Here is a 16370-nt window from a genome sequence, read left to right as displayed (position 1 = left end):
ATGTTAAGCATTTTTCTTAATGATTAAAAGCTGTTTCTTTTTCTGTGAACTGTCAGTTCATGTCTTCATTGGTTTTCATGTGAACTGCTGATCTTTGTTTTTTCACTGAGAGTCTTCAAAAATTGGAAGTCACTCCTTTGAGATATGAGTAACACTTTACTCTGTTTTTCTTTTCAGTTTTTTGGCTTTGCTTTCAGTTAGTTTTGCTATAACAAATAATGTGAATTTCCTCAAATGAGTATGTAGGATCTCTTCCTCTTTCCCCAGCTCAAGTCACTGTCTTCCAAAAATTCTCCTAATGTCTTTCAAGACTTAAGTAAATATCTCATGTTCGATTTGTGTCTTTTGTATATATTTATCTTAGCATTTAATCACACTTGTTTTTAGCATTTATCTAACTTATTTTTCAATTGACTCTAAACTTCCTGAGGATTAGAGCTGTTTTATTCATCTTTGTGTAGTGCTTGGAGCATGGTAAATTTGTAATGATAGTGGTGATTGATATAGATGATTGCTTCTTGAATTGTGATGCCTTTGGCTTTACAGCCACTGCTATTTAATTATTTTTAATATTTATATATTTGAGAGATAGAGGAACCAGGAGACAAAGAGAGAGAAGTTCTCCAGTGTACTTCCTAAATCCCCCTTTACACTGGGCTAGGGCCAGAGTTAGCCAAAGCTGGGAGCCCAGAACTAAATTCAAGTCTGCCATGTCACTGACAGGTAGGAACCCAAATACTTGAGCCATTACTGCTGCCTTCTGGAGTCTGCCCCTAAAGGAAGCTGGGGTCAGGAATTGAACCTGGGCTTCCTAACCACCAGGTTAAATACCTGTCCCCATTGCTTTCTAATTTAAATACACTTTGTCATTGGTGAACCAGCCAGTCTCAGATTTACTCCTCCTATCATCCTGTCATTTTCTGCTTCCTTTGAGGATTGTTCTTGAGATTGATTTCTGAAGCCCCCTTGAGAAATAACAGGTCTTTTATGTATTTAACTTTTTTGTTTATAGTTAAGATTTGTGAGGATGTTTTGATGTAAGCAAATGATTTATCTGAATCCTTTTTCTTGATTCTTTTTGAGGGCTGTTTTCAGTCTTGTTTTCCTTTTCCATTTCTGTGTGCTTCTACAATAAGGTTTATAAAAACATACACAAAATATGTATAAAAAGTAAATTTAGTAAAGTGAACTGCACTGTACTGGTCACCAGCTTTAAGAGCTGTGTCATAGTACTTTAAGGTAAGTAAACACATTCTTAGAGTTGTACGTGTTTCTCCAGACTAATTTGGGTTAACTTACTCCCAAAGGCAAAATAATGATTCAAATACAATTTGAATTTCTCCGCAGTAAGAATTAAACCTCCTTGATGCAGTCTATTGAAAATCAGCATTTGTTAATTGAGCCAAAATGTGCCTCTGAGGAAACCTTGATAGATACAGTCACTTGCAACTTAAAGCTTTTAGTTTATAAAGATAATACTTACAGCTTTCTTACTAGCTAAAAATAATTAATTTTAAATAATAGCATAAAACCTGTAGTAGTACTAGTGAAAACTGATAAACACTGCACATCTTAAGGAGACTAAGGAAACAATTGCTGTTACTTATTTTGATTGGTCATTGGCTAGCTACTGATAGTCTTATGAAGGGACAGTGTTTTAAATTGATTTTTAAGACTTGAACACATTTTTACCAACATACCGAGTTTTCATTATCTGTTAATATTACCTATTATTACATTCATAATGCCTTTCAGTTCTTTATTCAGTATATTCAGAACATGTTTTGTTATAAGATCTCTGAAGAATTTGTTTTTCATTCAGAAATTGCCAATTATGATTATTTTATTACTGTCAGAATTGCTCTATGGCAGTATATGTTGTCAATTATGACTTTATTGTTAAAAATCGAACAGTCCAGGTTGTTTAAATGATTCCTTTTCCATTTAAACTCCTTTCTTATTGATAGTGGTTTTGAATGGGGAGTACATTCTGAGAACATCTTCATTAACTCTTAACTTCTTCCCCAAAATGTTCAGGTCACTTAATATGTGAGTGAATTATACCCATATTATGTTTTTACCTTTATTTTGCCACATGGGACATATCTGATAGATTTTTCACATTTAGTTTGTTTAAGCATTTCTTTAGCTTTTTTATTTTTTGTATAAAATGAGAATACAGTGTCTTTTATTTGGTTTGGAAGCTCAAAATTAGAATGTAATGTCTTTCTTCTTGATTTCTGTAGAGCAGGTTGTTGCCCTGGATGCTCAAAATATCGTAGCTGTATCATGTGGAGAAGCTCATACATTAGCACTAAATGACAAGGGACAGGTGTATGCTTGGGGTCTCGATTCTGATGGACAACTTGGCCTGCTAGGATCAGAGGAATGTATCAGAGTACCAAGGTAACAAAGGTGACCACAAAGAGGTCCTAAATCTTCTATAATGGATAATAATTTGTAATAAATTTGTTAATGTAAGTCATTCTGTTTATTGTGGGCATGAAACCATTGGTGCCTGGTTATTTCTCCTTTGAGTCCTTTAAAAGTTTACTAGCTAGATTCTTGATTTCTATTTGTGTTGTTATTGATTGATTGGCTATTTTTTTGTTTTCTCTGTTTTGTCCATATTCAGTAGAATTTGTGTTTATAAAGAAAGGGATGGGGAAACCTACTTTATTATCAATTTTCTCTTAAGGGGATCTATTAATTTAATAATATTGTTATATTGAGTATTCCAGCTAAATACTTATTAAATACTCACTGTATGTTTTTCTTTAACTTGTTTCTTTAGCCTTAGTTTTAATTTCAAAGTCTAACATACTTAATGTAAAAGGATTTCAGTCACTTTACACTTGTTGTTATAGCAGAAAGCATAATTTATGTTAACCGTTAACTCATTCTAGAATTTATTTCAAAATTAAAAAATAATTCCCTAGCAATGTTGTAGTCCTCCACATTTAGATAATAATAAGAACAAACATAAAAATTTTAAATAATATTGTTTATTTTAGATACCTAAATAATAGACTAACTTGTAGTCTTAAAATTCTTGCTTCTTCCAACTCCATTCTTCCGAGTAATAGTTATGCAGACAAAAAGAGCTTGGTAGGGAACCAAGGTATAGTTTTTTCTTTATGAAAAGAGTTTTATTTATTTATTTATTTTTGAAGGACAGAGAGGGAGAGACAGTGAGAGAGAGAGAATCCAACCTTCTTTCTCTGGTTCACTTAACCAAATGTCCACAGCCAGGGCTGGACCAGGCCCATATCAGGAGCCAAGGAACCCATCTACATCCTGCCCCTGCGTTTTGTTTTTAACACTGATAATATATTTTGTTCTAAGAATGAATACATAGAGCCGGCATTGTGGTATAATGGGTTAAGCCACTGCCTATAATGCCAGTATCCCATATGGGTGCCAGTTTGAGTCCTGGCTGCTTTGCTTCTGATTTAGCTACCTGTTAATGCACTGGGAAAGCAGTGAAAAATGACCCGAGTCCTTGGGCCCCTGCACCCACTTGGGAGACCCAGATGAAGCTCCTGACTTTGGTATCTGTCTGTCTGTCTGTCTCTCAACTCTGACTTTTAAATAAATAAATATTTAAAAAAAAGAAAAAACTAAAACATAATCACTAGCATAAGAAAAGGAAGTATAGGAACTGTTTGACATTTTATACTTGTTCTGTTAACAAATGATCTGTTGGAGACTTAGATGCATCATATTCATGTGTTTTCCTTATTGAACATATAACCAAATTCCACAGCACTCTCCCTTTCCCAATTTTTCCCCTTTCTTTTATTAATAACAAATATTAAGCCCAAGGGGTTGGTTTTGTGGCATTGCAGCAGGTTAAGCTGCTGCTTGTGACACCTGCATCATATTGGGGTGCCTGTTCAAATCCCAGCTACTCTACACCTCTGATCTGGTGCCCTGCGTGGAAAAGCAGCAGTTGATGATCCTAATATTTAGGCCCTTGCCCCCGTGTGGGGAGACCTTGATGGAGTTTCTAGATCCTGAATTCAGCCTGGCCCAGTCCTGGCCATTGCATCTATTTGGGGAATGAACCAGTGGATGGAAAATATTTCCTTCCCTCCTTACCTCTCCCACTCTTCTTCCTCTGCCTTTCAAATAAATAATTTTTTTAAAAAAAGCATAATTCCTATATGCTTACAATGTCTCTTAGTGATGATGTTGTCAAGTGAAGACTATTTTTCCTTAAGATAAGTAAATTGAATCACTTTAGTCATCTCAGTCTTTCTTTCAGGAAGTAAGGTAATTTGCAACTAGATGGTTATTAACTAAATAATATAAAGCATTCATAGAAAGGCAGTGATCTCACATTGACCTAACTTTGTTGCTTTTATTTCTTCCCACAAGTAATTGTTGTAAAAACAGGATTTTAAACTTAAGATCTAAAAAATTTTGTGCTTTTAGGATGGAAAGGGACTTACATGTTTGATATGCTAAGTCAGTATTCTCAAAACCATGATTCATGGCAAATTTTAGAGTTTCTCTTACTTTTGCTAGTCTCAATTTTCAAAATTTTGTTTCTGTTCACTTCTGATATAAGGGAGTTTAGTCAGTAATACATAGGCGAATAGTGAATGGGAAGAAAGGTAGTTATAAAGATAACTTTATTGTATGAGAATTTTTTTTGAAAGTTGCCCAATAATAAATTATATACTTGTGATATGATTTATTGTTTTCAACCTTGATGGGAACATAAATGAGAACTTGCGTTACTTGGTTAAAACATCCTTGTTTTTGTGTGTGCTAAGTAAGCATCTTTACTAACTGTAGTCTGTATGTTAAGGTATTTCTAAAACTGTATTAATTTTTCAGAATTTTGTGGATTGTTTTGAATTGTGATATATACATATGAGGGGTCTTTTGAAAGTTCATGTAAAATGTATATTCTGAAAAAACTGCAGGAATTCCAAAATTTGTTTACACCAGGGTAAATTTGCCTTTTGATTCCATTTTCCCCTTGAACTTTCTGAAGTACTGCCGCAGTTTACTAATATTATCTATAATGTTTATAAAAGACTACCAGTGATTTTTAGTTGTTTTTTAGATTTCATTTTACCAAATCATTTTTTAAAGATTCATTTATTAGAGAGAGAGATCTTCCATCAGCTGGTTCATTCCCCAAGTGGCTGCAAGAGCTGGAGCTGGGCAAGTCAGGAGGCAGGAGCTTCTTCTGGGTCTTGCACATGGTGCAGGGGACCAAAGACTTGGGCCATCCTCCGCTACCCTGCCAGGCACATTAGCAGGTAGCTAGATTGGAAGTGGAGCAGATGGCATCTTAACCCTCTATGCCACAATTGCTGGCCTCACCGAGTCATTTTTAGATGTAAGGTTTATGTCCTAGGTGGCTTAAAGATGTCAGCCAGCTTTGTAAATTTCACATACATTATCTGTAAACATATTTCACAAAACTAATCAGAAAGTGAAGACTATTAGGCTATAATTTCTTTCCTTTTTTTTCTTCTTCTTTTTTTTTTAAAGATTTATTTATTTATTTACGCAGAGAGAGAAGGAGAGGCAAAGAGAGAGAGGTCTTCGTTTGCTGGTTCATTTCCCAATTGGCTGCAATGGCTGGAGCTGCGCCAATCAGGAGCCAGGAGCTTCTTCTGGGTCTCTCACGTGTTGCAGGGGCCCAAGCACTTGGGCCATCTGCTGCTGATTTCCCAGACCTTAGCAGAGAGAGAGCGGGATCAGAAGTGGAGCAGCTGGGTCTCAAACCAGTGCCCATATGGGATGCTGGCCTTGCAGGCCGTGGCTTTACCCGCTATGCCACAGCACTAGCCCCTATATATACTTTTTTAAGATTTATTTATTTATTTGACAGGCAGGGTTACAGAGAGGGAGAAACTGAGAGAGAGGTCTTCCATCCTCTGTTTCACTCCCCAAATGGCCGCAATGGCTGGAGCTGAGCCGAACTGAAACTAGGAGCCAGGAGCTTCTTCAGGTTTTCCCATGCGGGTGCAGGGGCGCAAGAACTTGGGCCATCTTCCTCTGCTTTCCCAAGGATGTTATCAGGGAGCTGGATTGGAATCCACGCCAGTATGGGATGCCAGCTTAACTCACTATGCCACAGTGCTAGTCCTTAGGCTATACTTCCTGACAACAAATTCTGTATTTTTGCCAATAGATAAGAATATGTAATTTGAGCCGGCGCCGTGGCTCAATAGGCTAATCCTCCACCTTGCGGCGCCGGCACACCGGGTTCTAGTCCCGGTTGGGGCGCCGGATTCTGTCCCGGTTGCCCCTCTTCCAGGCCAGCTCTCTGCTATGGCCAGGGAGTGCAGTGGAGGATGGCCCAGGTGCTTGGGCCCTGCACCCCATGGGAGACCAGGAAAAGCACCTGGCTCCTGGCTCCTGCCAGGATCAGCGCGGTGCGCCGGCTGCAGCGGCGGCCATTGGAGGGTGAACCAGCGGCAAAGGAAGACCTTTCTCTCTCTGTCTCTCTCTCTCACTGTCCACTCTGACTGTCAAAAAAAAAAAAAAAAAAAAAAAAAAAGAATATGTAATTTAAGCACTGCTTTAAAGAATGCAAAATTAATAATACTTTTTCTGAAACTCTTAGTTTGATAAAGTTTTGCTTCTTGGCCATAATGTAGTAAAACATGGGAGAATTGTATGAGATGATGATACTTACGACTATATATAGGGCTGGCATTGCGGCTCACTTGGCTAATCCTCCGCCTGTGGCGCCGGCACACAGGGTTCTAGTCCTGGTTGGGGCGCCGGATTCTGTCCCGGTTGCCCCTCTTCCAGTCCAGCTCTCTGCTGTGGCCCGGGAGTGCAGTGGAGGATGGCCCAAGTGGTTCACTCCCCAGATGATTGCAATGACCATGGCTAAGCCAGGCCAAAGCCAGTAGTCAGGAACTTCATTCAGGTCTCACACATGGGTGCAGGGGCCCAAGGATTTGGTTCACCTTCTGCTGCCTTCCTAAGCAAACTAGCAGGAAGCTGGATCGGAAGGAGAGCTGAATGGAACGTGGACCACTACCCATATGGGATGCAGGCATTGCAGGTGGTAGCTTAACCATTAAGCTACAGTCCTGACCCTGATCTGCACTGTAGCCTTTAAAAATTGCTAGTTGAGATCCAGTACATTTTTTCAACCCAGTAAACTGATATGAACACTTGCAGTTGGAAAAATATCAGAGTAGCTTCCTTAGCATTCAGAGTACAGTGGTAACAGTGGCTGTTTTAGAAGGATAGAGAGTGTTGGCTTGTCTAGTATATATGTGTGTGTGTGTGTGTGTATACATATATATATTTATATATATATTGACAGGCAGAGTTAGACAGTGAGAGAGAGAGACAGAGAGAAAGGTCTTCCTTTTTTCCATTAGTTCACCCCCCCAAATGGCTGCTACGGCCGGCGCGCTCCAGTCCAAAGCCAGGAGCCAGGTGCTTCCTCCTGGTCTCCCATGCGGGTGCAGGGCCCAAACACTTGGGCCATCCTCCATTGCCTTCCTGGGCCACAGCAGAGAGCTATACTGGAAGAGGAGCAACTGGGACAGAATCCGGCACCCCAACCGGGACTAGCATCTGGGTGCTGGCGCTGCAGGCAGAGAATTAGCCAAGTGAGCCACAGCGCCGGCCCAGTATATATATATTTTTACTAAGTTGATTTTGGCTTATTTTACTTTTCTGTTAATTACACTTGAGTCTTTCAAAAATTTGAAATGATTCAACATTTACATTGTATTTTTTTTACTTGGCAAAGGGATAACTTGATGAATTCTACAAAATTCAGTTTAATGATATATTTTCTAATTTGTTATCCCCTTAGGAAAAAATGGAACATGGAAAACTGATTTGGTTAATTTTTACTTTTCACAATTTATTTTTTTCTTTTTATTCCTGAAAGCCATGAAAACAAAGCAACCCCCTATCTTCACTGTATTAATAAATCGAGATGAACATAGTATTGCCACAGTAGCATCATTCCTTGTCTCTGTAGTAGATAAGTCTAAAGAAATGAGCATTTTTTGTTGTTTTGCAAGCTTTGGGATTGTATTTTGGAAGGGAGAATCACTGAATCAAAACTACTGTGAAAACTAAAGTGTTTTGGCAAACTTTGACTAATTTAATACTAAAGCCTCCAAGACTTTACAAATTTGTTTGTCCTTTAGCAGTTGTATACATTGCATGCTATTTGCCAAGCATTGTAAGAGGTGCTAGTGATTCTCTTGGGTATAAGACACAGCTGTTTAGCAGAGGAAACAAACATAAAATGAGTAAGTACACTAGTAATTAGTAATGATCCATGCTGTGAAGGATCATCACAGGGTGTTATGAGAATATAGTCTTTTGCAATGTTTTACTTAATCTTACAAATCAGACTTGAAGACTGAAATAATCATTTTTTCAAAATACTTAATAAAGTGAACAAGTCAATGTGTGGTGTGCCTAGTCTGCATAAGCAATGGCAGTAAATATTAAGTAACTCACAGTTGCATATATTCCTGTATTTTTAATTCCTAACTATTTTTGTATTGCCAATATTTGATTCTGCTATTGCAGAAAGATGGCATTTTGTTATATTTGAAAATTTAAAGGTGCATTGGATCCTGCTGATTTGTTGGATTCTGCTAAATTATAGCAGTACAACTCTCAGGTTTTGTAGTTAAGAGCATAAATCCACTGAATAAAAATATTTTAATATAAAAATATGGAATTAGAGTAACTCTCGTTTTTCCTGCTCAAAATTTGATTTGCTGAAGCTGCCTCCTGAAAATCATGGGTATCGACACTCTGGTCAGAACTTGCTTCGGACTCTCATATGGCAGAATCAGGTCAGGTGGCAGTATCAGGTAAAGGGAAACAAGAAACACATTGTTTCCTCCCTACTCCCTCTTTTTTTTTTTTTTTTTTTCTTTTCTTTTTTTTTTTTTCCCTAAAGATTTATTTTATTTATTTGAAAGGCAGAGTTAGAGAGAGAATGAGAGAGAGAAAGAGAGAGATCTTCTGTCAGCTGGTTCACTCCCCAAATAATCATAATGGGTTGGGTAGGCCAGGGCAAAGCTGGGAGCATGGAACTCCATCCCAGTCACCCACATGGGTGGCAGGAACCCAAGGGGATTTCGGCCATCTTCAGCTTTCCCAGGCCCCTTAGCAGGGAATTGAATTAAAAATGAAACAACTGAAACTCGAACCAGTACTCTTGTGGGATGCTTCCATCGTAGGCAGCAGCTTAACACTCTGCACAACACCGCCGGCCACTCCTTTTTCTTGAAAATATTGTTTTTAAAAAGTTGATTTATTTGAAAGCCAGAGTGATAGAACTCTTCCATCTGCTAGATCGCTCCCCAAATGGCTGTAGCGTCCAGGGCCCTGGCTGAGGCCGGGAGCCAAAATTCCGTCTGGATCTCCATGTGGATGGCAGGGGCCCAAGTGCTTAGGCCATCATCTGATGCTTTCCCAGGCACATCAGTGGGGAGCTGGATCAGAAGCAGAGGAGCTGGGACTCAGACTGGCACTCAAATATGGAATGCTAGCATCACAAACAGTGACTTAATCTACTGCACCACAATGCTGGCCCTTCTTCAAAACATTTATTAAGGAAAGACAGAAAATGACCAGGTCAAAGAGAAGTACATAAGATGCTGGGATTCTTGGTCCACAAAGTTAATTGAGTTTTGTAATTTAAAAAAGCCTTTAGAATTACAGTGCAGTTAATGCAAAAAATCAGAAAAGGAAGAGAAAAATTATACAAGTACCAGGACAGAACAAAAAAGGCAGAAAATAAGAGAGCACATCAGATGATCGCCATAAATATGAATTAATTGTTTCCTTAGTAAAAAATTAATTGAATGTCACTCATTTAGATACAGAGGGATAACTTAGAAAGAAGATTGCCCAATTTGTGAGTTGGGAGAACACATGATAGGAATTCTTAAGGAACCTGATAGAATGTACATTAAAGTAGGTAAAGCATCAGTTTTACACAAATTAGGTGTTATTCATTTGTTTTACAAATATGTTGCTGTTTTATACTCTAGAGATGATTTTTAAAATTTTTGATTATTAAAGTGAATTATAAGCACTCTGAGGACTACATTATGTGTGAGCATAGTTTACTTTGAAATAGTATCTTTCCAAGGTGTTTGCATCATACCTTTCATTTTTGCATCTCTAAATATTGTTTGCTGATTTTAGAATAAATTTTTGGCATATTGAGTGTATGTGGAAAAAGATAACATTACCTGCTATGTTAGTAGAAAACGACTTGAGCATAGTAGGTGGTCAGTAAATAGAATAAATAAGTAGCAATCAAAATCCATTTTTAAATGGAATCAACTGATCTTGCTCTCCTCATTTTCTAGGAACATTAAAAGTTTGTCAGATATCCAGATCGTACAAGTTGCTTGCGGTTATTATCATTCACTTGCACTTTCTAAAGGTAAGTCCTCTCCCCTCCCCTCCCCTCCCCTCCCCTCCCCTCCCCTCCCCTCCCCTCTCCCCTCTCCCCTCTCCCCTCTCCCCTCCCCTCCCCTCCCCTACCCTCTCTTCCGCTTTCTTCTTCAGTTTTACAACTTAGTACTTTAATTGAGCAGAAAATCCTCTAACTTTATGGTTCTTTTTCCAAGATTGTCCTGGTTCTTCTTCTTTCTCTTCTTTATTTATTTGAAAGTCAGAGTTACAGAGACAGAGAGATAGATCTCTCATCTGCTCATTCACTTGCCAAATGACTGTAATACCCAGGGCTGGGCCATGCCAAAGCCAGGATCCAGGAGCCTCTTCCAGGTCTACCACAAAGGTGGCAGGGACTCAAGTAATTGGGCCGTCTTCTGCTGCTTTCCTAGGTCATTGGCAGGGAACTTGATCAGAAGTGGTGCAGCTGGGACTTGAGCTGTGGTGCCCACATGGGTGGTCTTTACTCACTGTGCTACAACACTTGCCCCTATGCTGTATGATTTTTATCGTTTTTATTTCCATATAAATTGTAGAATTAGCTTCTCAGTTTTCACATACATACAAATAAACTTCTGGGATTTGATTTGGGATTGCCTTGTCTAAATATGTGTGGAAAATCTTCTACCAGTAGCAAGTCTTTGAATTATTACACTCTGATTTAAAATTTTGTTTTCTTCATTTGAGAGAGAGGAAAAAAAAAATCTCCCAAGCACTGATCGACTCCTCAGATGCTCACCACAGCTATACCTGGGCTGGGCTGAAGTCAAAAGACAGGAATTCAGTCCAGGTCTCCCATGTGGGTTGCAGGAGTCATCACCTGCCGTTCTTCCAGGTACACGTTAGCAGAAAGGTGGAATTAGAAATAGAGCTGGGACTTGAACCTAGGCATTCCAGTATGGTATGTGGGCATTCCAAGCAGCTCCCTAATCACTATGGTAAATGCCTTACCTGAGTATTTTAATTGCTGAACATGGTTTAGCTCTCCATTTATTTAAGTCTCCTTTTGATTTTTCTCATTAGAATTTTGTTTCATATGGAGACATTTACATGTCATCTGTTAGATTTTTTTCCCTAGATATTTGATTTTTCTGTTGTGAGTGGTGTCATTTTTGTTTATTATATACACATAAAGTTAATTTTTCCATCTCATTTTTCACTTAACAGTTAAAAGGTGTTCCTTCATATGTGAGGAAGATTGCTTCCTCAGTCTCATTTAATCTTACAGATAAACTTAGGAATAAAACAATAGGTGGCTAGGGGGCTGGTGTTGTGATGTAGCGTAGTGGGTAAAGCCGCCACTTGCAGTGCCAGTATCCCATATGGGCACCGTTTGAGTCCCGGCTGTTCCTCTTCCAATCCAGCTTTCTGCTATGGCCTGGGAAAGCAGTAGAAGATGGCCTAAGTCTTCGGGCTCCTGCACCCACGTGGGAGAGCCAGAAGAAGCTCCTGGCTCCTGGCTTTGGATTGGCTCAGATTTAGGGAGTGAACCAGCGGATGGAAGACTTCTCTCTCTGTATAACTCTTTCAAGTAAATAAATAAATCTTAAAAAAAAAAAAAAAAGACAGTAGGTGGCTTAATATGAAATTAATATGAAATTAGCTTTGCTTGCATTTTTTTTTTTTTTTTTTTTTTTGGACAGGCAGAGTGGACAGTGAGAGAGAGAGACAGAGAGAAAGGTCTTCCTTTTGCTGTTGGTTCACCCTCCAATGGCCACCGTGGCCAGCACGCTGCGGCCGGCACACCACGCTGATCCGAAGGCAGGAGCCAGGTGCTTATCCTGGTCTCCCATGGGGTGCAGGGCCCAAGCACTTGGGCCATCCTCTACTGCACTCCTTGGCCACAGCAGAGAGCTGGCCTGGAAGAGGGGCAACCGAGACAGAATCTGGCACCCTGGCCGGGACTAGAACCCGGTGTGCCGGTGCCGCAAGGCGGAGGATTAGCCTAGTGAGCCGTGGCGCTGGCTTTGCTTGCATTTTATCTCTTACTGATTTAACTTTCTCAGACGTCAGCTAAAGATTAAAACATGGGTTAGTAAGGAACATGCCATGTATTTGTTTTTACCATTAAGATAATGTTTCAATGACTCCATTATAACTATTATTTTATTTCAGTAAGTGTTAAGTGAGGCCTACTATGACTAAAACACTAGGCTAGAACTGTGGAGGAGACAGATAAATTAAGAGACAGTTTTAGGGACCATACAGTTTAATAGAAGAGGCAGATGTTCAAATAACTAACTAGCTTAAAGCAGAAAAAAGTACAATTTGAGAGGGACACACACACACAGAAAAAAATACACAAATACACAGAGTGAATGAGCTCACATCTGCTGGTTCATTCCCTAAATGCCCCTAATAGCTATGATTGGACTGAGGTCAGAACCAGGAGCCAGGAATACAATCCAGGTCTCCCACACAGGTGACAGGAACCCAGTTACTTGAGCCATCACTGGTGCCTCCCTGGTCTGCATTGGCGAAAAGCTGGAGTTAGGAACTGGAGCTGGTAGTTAAACTCAGGCATTCTAGTGCGGGACACAGGTGTCTTAACCACAAGCCAAACAAATGCCTGCTCCCCAGATACATACTGTTTGGGTAAAAGTAAAAGTAAAAAGTTGTAAGAATTCGAATTGATAGAATTTAGAACATGGGTGCTGGTGCTGTGGTGTAGTGGGTTGTACTGCCACCTGCTAGGCTGGCATCCCATATAGGTGCTGCTTTGATTCCTGGCTGCTGTACTTCCAATCCAGCTTCCTTCTAATGCACCTAGGAAAGTAGTGGAAGATGGCTCAACTGTCTGGGCCCCTGCATGCATGTGGGAGACCTGAATGAAGCTCCTGGCTCCTGGCTTTGGTCTAGCTCAGTCCCAGCCATTGTGACCACTTGGGGAGCGAACCAGTGGATGAAAGATCTCTCTATCTCTACCCCGCTCTCTCTGTAACACTGCCTTTCAAATTATATACATATGTATGTAATATATATATATATATATATGTAAAGAGTGGTTGCCTCTTGGAAGAACCGTGAATTTGTTTTTGGAAGGGAGCTTTTTAAATTAAAAGCAAAAATTTATTTATTTTGTTTTTTATTTGAAAGAAAGAGTGAGCTCCTTTGTGGGGAGCAATCCGGACTGGACTGAGTTACTGGAATTAAGACTTATTCTATGCATCTGCTCTCCCACAATATGGCGCTGGGAGAGAAGTAAACAGCTTCTACACAGCTGCCTCCAGTTCAACCAATAAACTGTAGGACTTGCTCCTGATTGGAGGAGAGCAGCGTACTCGGCGTGTGGGCAGCCGAGTTGGGATTGGCGGAGGAGGACTATAAAGGAGGAGAGAGACGGCATTCACCGGGAACATCTATGGGGAACATCTAGCTGAAGGAACACCTGTGCAGCCCCCAGAGAGCCGGCCGGCGGTGTGCCGCTCCCCTGCGGAAGTGGGGAATGTGGCCAGGGGGAACTGCCCTTCCACGGAGGTGGAAGGGATAGTAGCCAACCCGGGAAGAACCAGCAGCAAACCCGGGGAGGGCCGAGCAGACGAAAGAACAGCGCAGGGTCCTGTGTCGTTCCTCCACGAAGAGGGGGAGCGACACTCCTTTTGTTGTTTTATTCCCCTAATTCCTGCAGCTGGTAGCAGGAGCCATTATCTGCTATTTCCTAGGGTCTGCCCTGACAGTAAACTGGAATTGGAATCCGAAGCCTGGTTTAAATGCAGGAACTCCTATGGCAGACACAGGCATCATAGCTGCTATGTTAAATGCCCACCCCTGGGAAGGTTGCTGTTTTTTTTGTTTGCTTTAAAGATTTATTTATTTATCTGAAAGGCAGAATAACAGATTGAAGGAGAGAGACAGAGATATCTTCCATTTGCTGATTCACTCTTCAAATGGCTGAGGTTGGTCCAGGTTGAAGGCAGGAGCCTAGAACTCCATCAGGGTGTCCATGCGGGTAAAAGAGGCCTAAATTTTGGGGCTATTATCCACTGGTTTCGCAGGTAGGTTAGCAGGGCGTTGGGTCCAAAGCAGGGCAGCCAGGACTTGAACTAGCACTCTAAAATGGGATGCCATTGTTGGAAATGTTGGCTTAACGTGCTGTGCCACAGTGGCAGCCCCAAAGCTTACTTTTAAATGTATTATTTTGTAGTATGAATTCTATTTTTTTTTTTTTTTTTTTTGACAGGCAGAGTTAGAGAGACAGAAAGGTCTTCCTTTTTCCATTGGTTCACCCCCCAAGTGGCCGGTATGGCCGGTGTGTTACGGCCAGTGTGTTACAGCTGGTGCGCTGCGCCTGTCCGAAGCCAGGAGCCAGGTGTTTCCTCCTGGTCTCTCATGTGGGTGCAGGGCCCAAAGACTTGGGCCATCCTCCACTGCACTCCCGGGCCACAGCAGAGAGCTGAACTGGAAGAGGAGCAACTGGGACAGAATCCGGCGCCCCAACTGGGACTAGAACCCGGGGTGCCGGTGTTGCAGGTGGAGGATTAGCCTAGTGAACTGTGGCGCTGGCCCGTAGTATGAATTCTTAAAAAATATTTGTTACTAGTTTAATGCCAGTTGATTTAATAAGAGTAAGTAAAAAGATGAAGATGTCTGGAGTTGCAAAAGAGTGGCAGTAAGAAGCAGAAGTGACAGGGGGAACTATTATGGCAACCAGTAAGATAGTGACGAATGAATTGATTTGTCTTTGCTTTTGAAAGAAAATTGTATATATAATTTGGTGATTGGATGCATATGAGGTAAGGGGAGAGGGATCTATTAATTATGACTCCATGGACTTATGACTTGTGGTACTGAATGCCATTTACCAAAATGAGGAACACTAGAAAGAGGTCCAGATATGGTAGGTAGGCTAGGTATTATGATTTCACTTCTGTGTATGCTGAATTTGAATTGCCTTTGTAATAGCTATATGTAGATACCACGTAAACTGAGTTTTGTGAGTTTATTGAAGAGAAGTATGGCCTAGTGATACAATTTTGAATGTGCTCAACATACAGTTAATAGCTTAAGCCTCCAGCTTGGATACGTGTCTCTTAGGAGTAATTATAGAATATGGAATTGTGGGTTACCTGTAGTTATGTGACTCACTCATTCATCAGTGTAGTCAAACTTAAAATGTGGTAGTACAGAGTGTTTTTCTAGCTGTTGTTTCCATTTAAGAAGTACACTTGGCTGGTGATGCAGCTCACTTGGCTAGTCCTCTGCCTGTGGTGCCGGCACCCTGGGTTCTAGTCCTAGTTGGGGTGCCGGATTCTGTCCCAGTTGCTCCTTTTCCAGTCCAGCTCTCTGCTGTGGCCCAGGAAGGCAGTGGAGGATGGCTCAAGTGCTTGGGCCCTGCATCCGCATGGGAGACCAGGAGGAAGCACCTGGCTCCTGACTTTGGATCATTGGAGCGCCGGCCGTGGTGGCCATTTGGGGGGTGAACCAATGGAAGGAAGACCTTTCTCTCTGTCTCTCTTTCTCACTGTCTAACTCTGCCTGTCCAAAAAAAAAAAGTACACTTAATTGCCAAGCAGAGTCTTTTTTCATGTAGTGAGAGGAAGAATCTCCCAGAATAGATCATCAAATAATTTTTTGTGTGTGTGAGAAAAATAGTTAATTTTATGATTTTTGTTTTACAGCAAGTGAAGTCTTCTGTTGGGGACAGAATAAATATGGCCAGTTGGGTTTAGGCATTGACTGTAAAAAGCAAACTTCACCTCAGCTGATTAAGTCTTTGCTCGGAATCCCTTTCATGCAAGTTGCTGCAGGAGGAGCCCATAGTTTTGTACTCACTCTTTCTGGAGCTATCTTTGGATGGGGACGCAACAAATTTGGTCAACTGGGTCTTAATGATGAAAATGGTAGGTTCTCATTATTTATAGTTCAAAATGTATTTTAAAAAGGGGTGATATTTGAGATGTGTTAGTTATCCTTCTGTATCAGAGATACACCCATAG

General features: G+C 40.6%; 1 protein-coding gene across 7 annotated transcripts in view; it reads left to right on the top strand.

Moving 5' to 3' along the window:
- The window catches only part of HERC4 (HECT and RLD domain containing E3 ubiquitin protein ligase 4), a 153174-nt gene that overhangs the window by 37025 nt on the left and 99779 nt on the right, over nt 1-16370 (top strand). For all 7 annotated transcript variants that reach the window (XR_011382418.2, XR_011382419.2, XM_002718459.6 and 4 more), the window contains 3 exons: nt 2247-2406; nt 10347-10423; nt 16053-16274. Coding sequence is in view for 5 of the 7 variants with exons in the window: in XM_002718459.6 (XP_002718505.1) it covers nt 2247-2406; nt 10347-10423; nt 16053-16274 (459 nt within the window). In the remaining 2 variants the exon portion in view is untranslated. The remainder of the gene's footprint in view (nt 1-2246; nt 2407-10346; nt 10424-16052; nt 16275-16370) is intronic.

The sequence above is a fragment of the Oryctolagus cuniculus genome, chromosome 15 (genome assembly GCF_051225735.1).
Source record: "Oryctolagus cuniculus isolate XC-2025 breed Fujian yellow rabbit chromosome 15, ASM5122573v1, whole genome shotgun sequence".
In the NCBI taxonomy this organism is placed as follows: Eukaryota; Metazoa; Chordata; class Mammalia; order Lagomorpha; family Leporidae; genus Oryctolagus; species Oryctolagus cuniculus.
The sequence above is the reverse complement of the archived record's forward strand: the minus strand, read 5'-3'. Positions and strand labels throughout refer to the sequence as shown.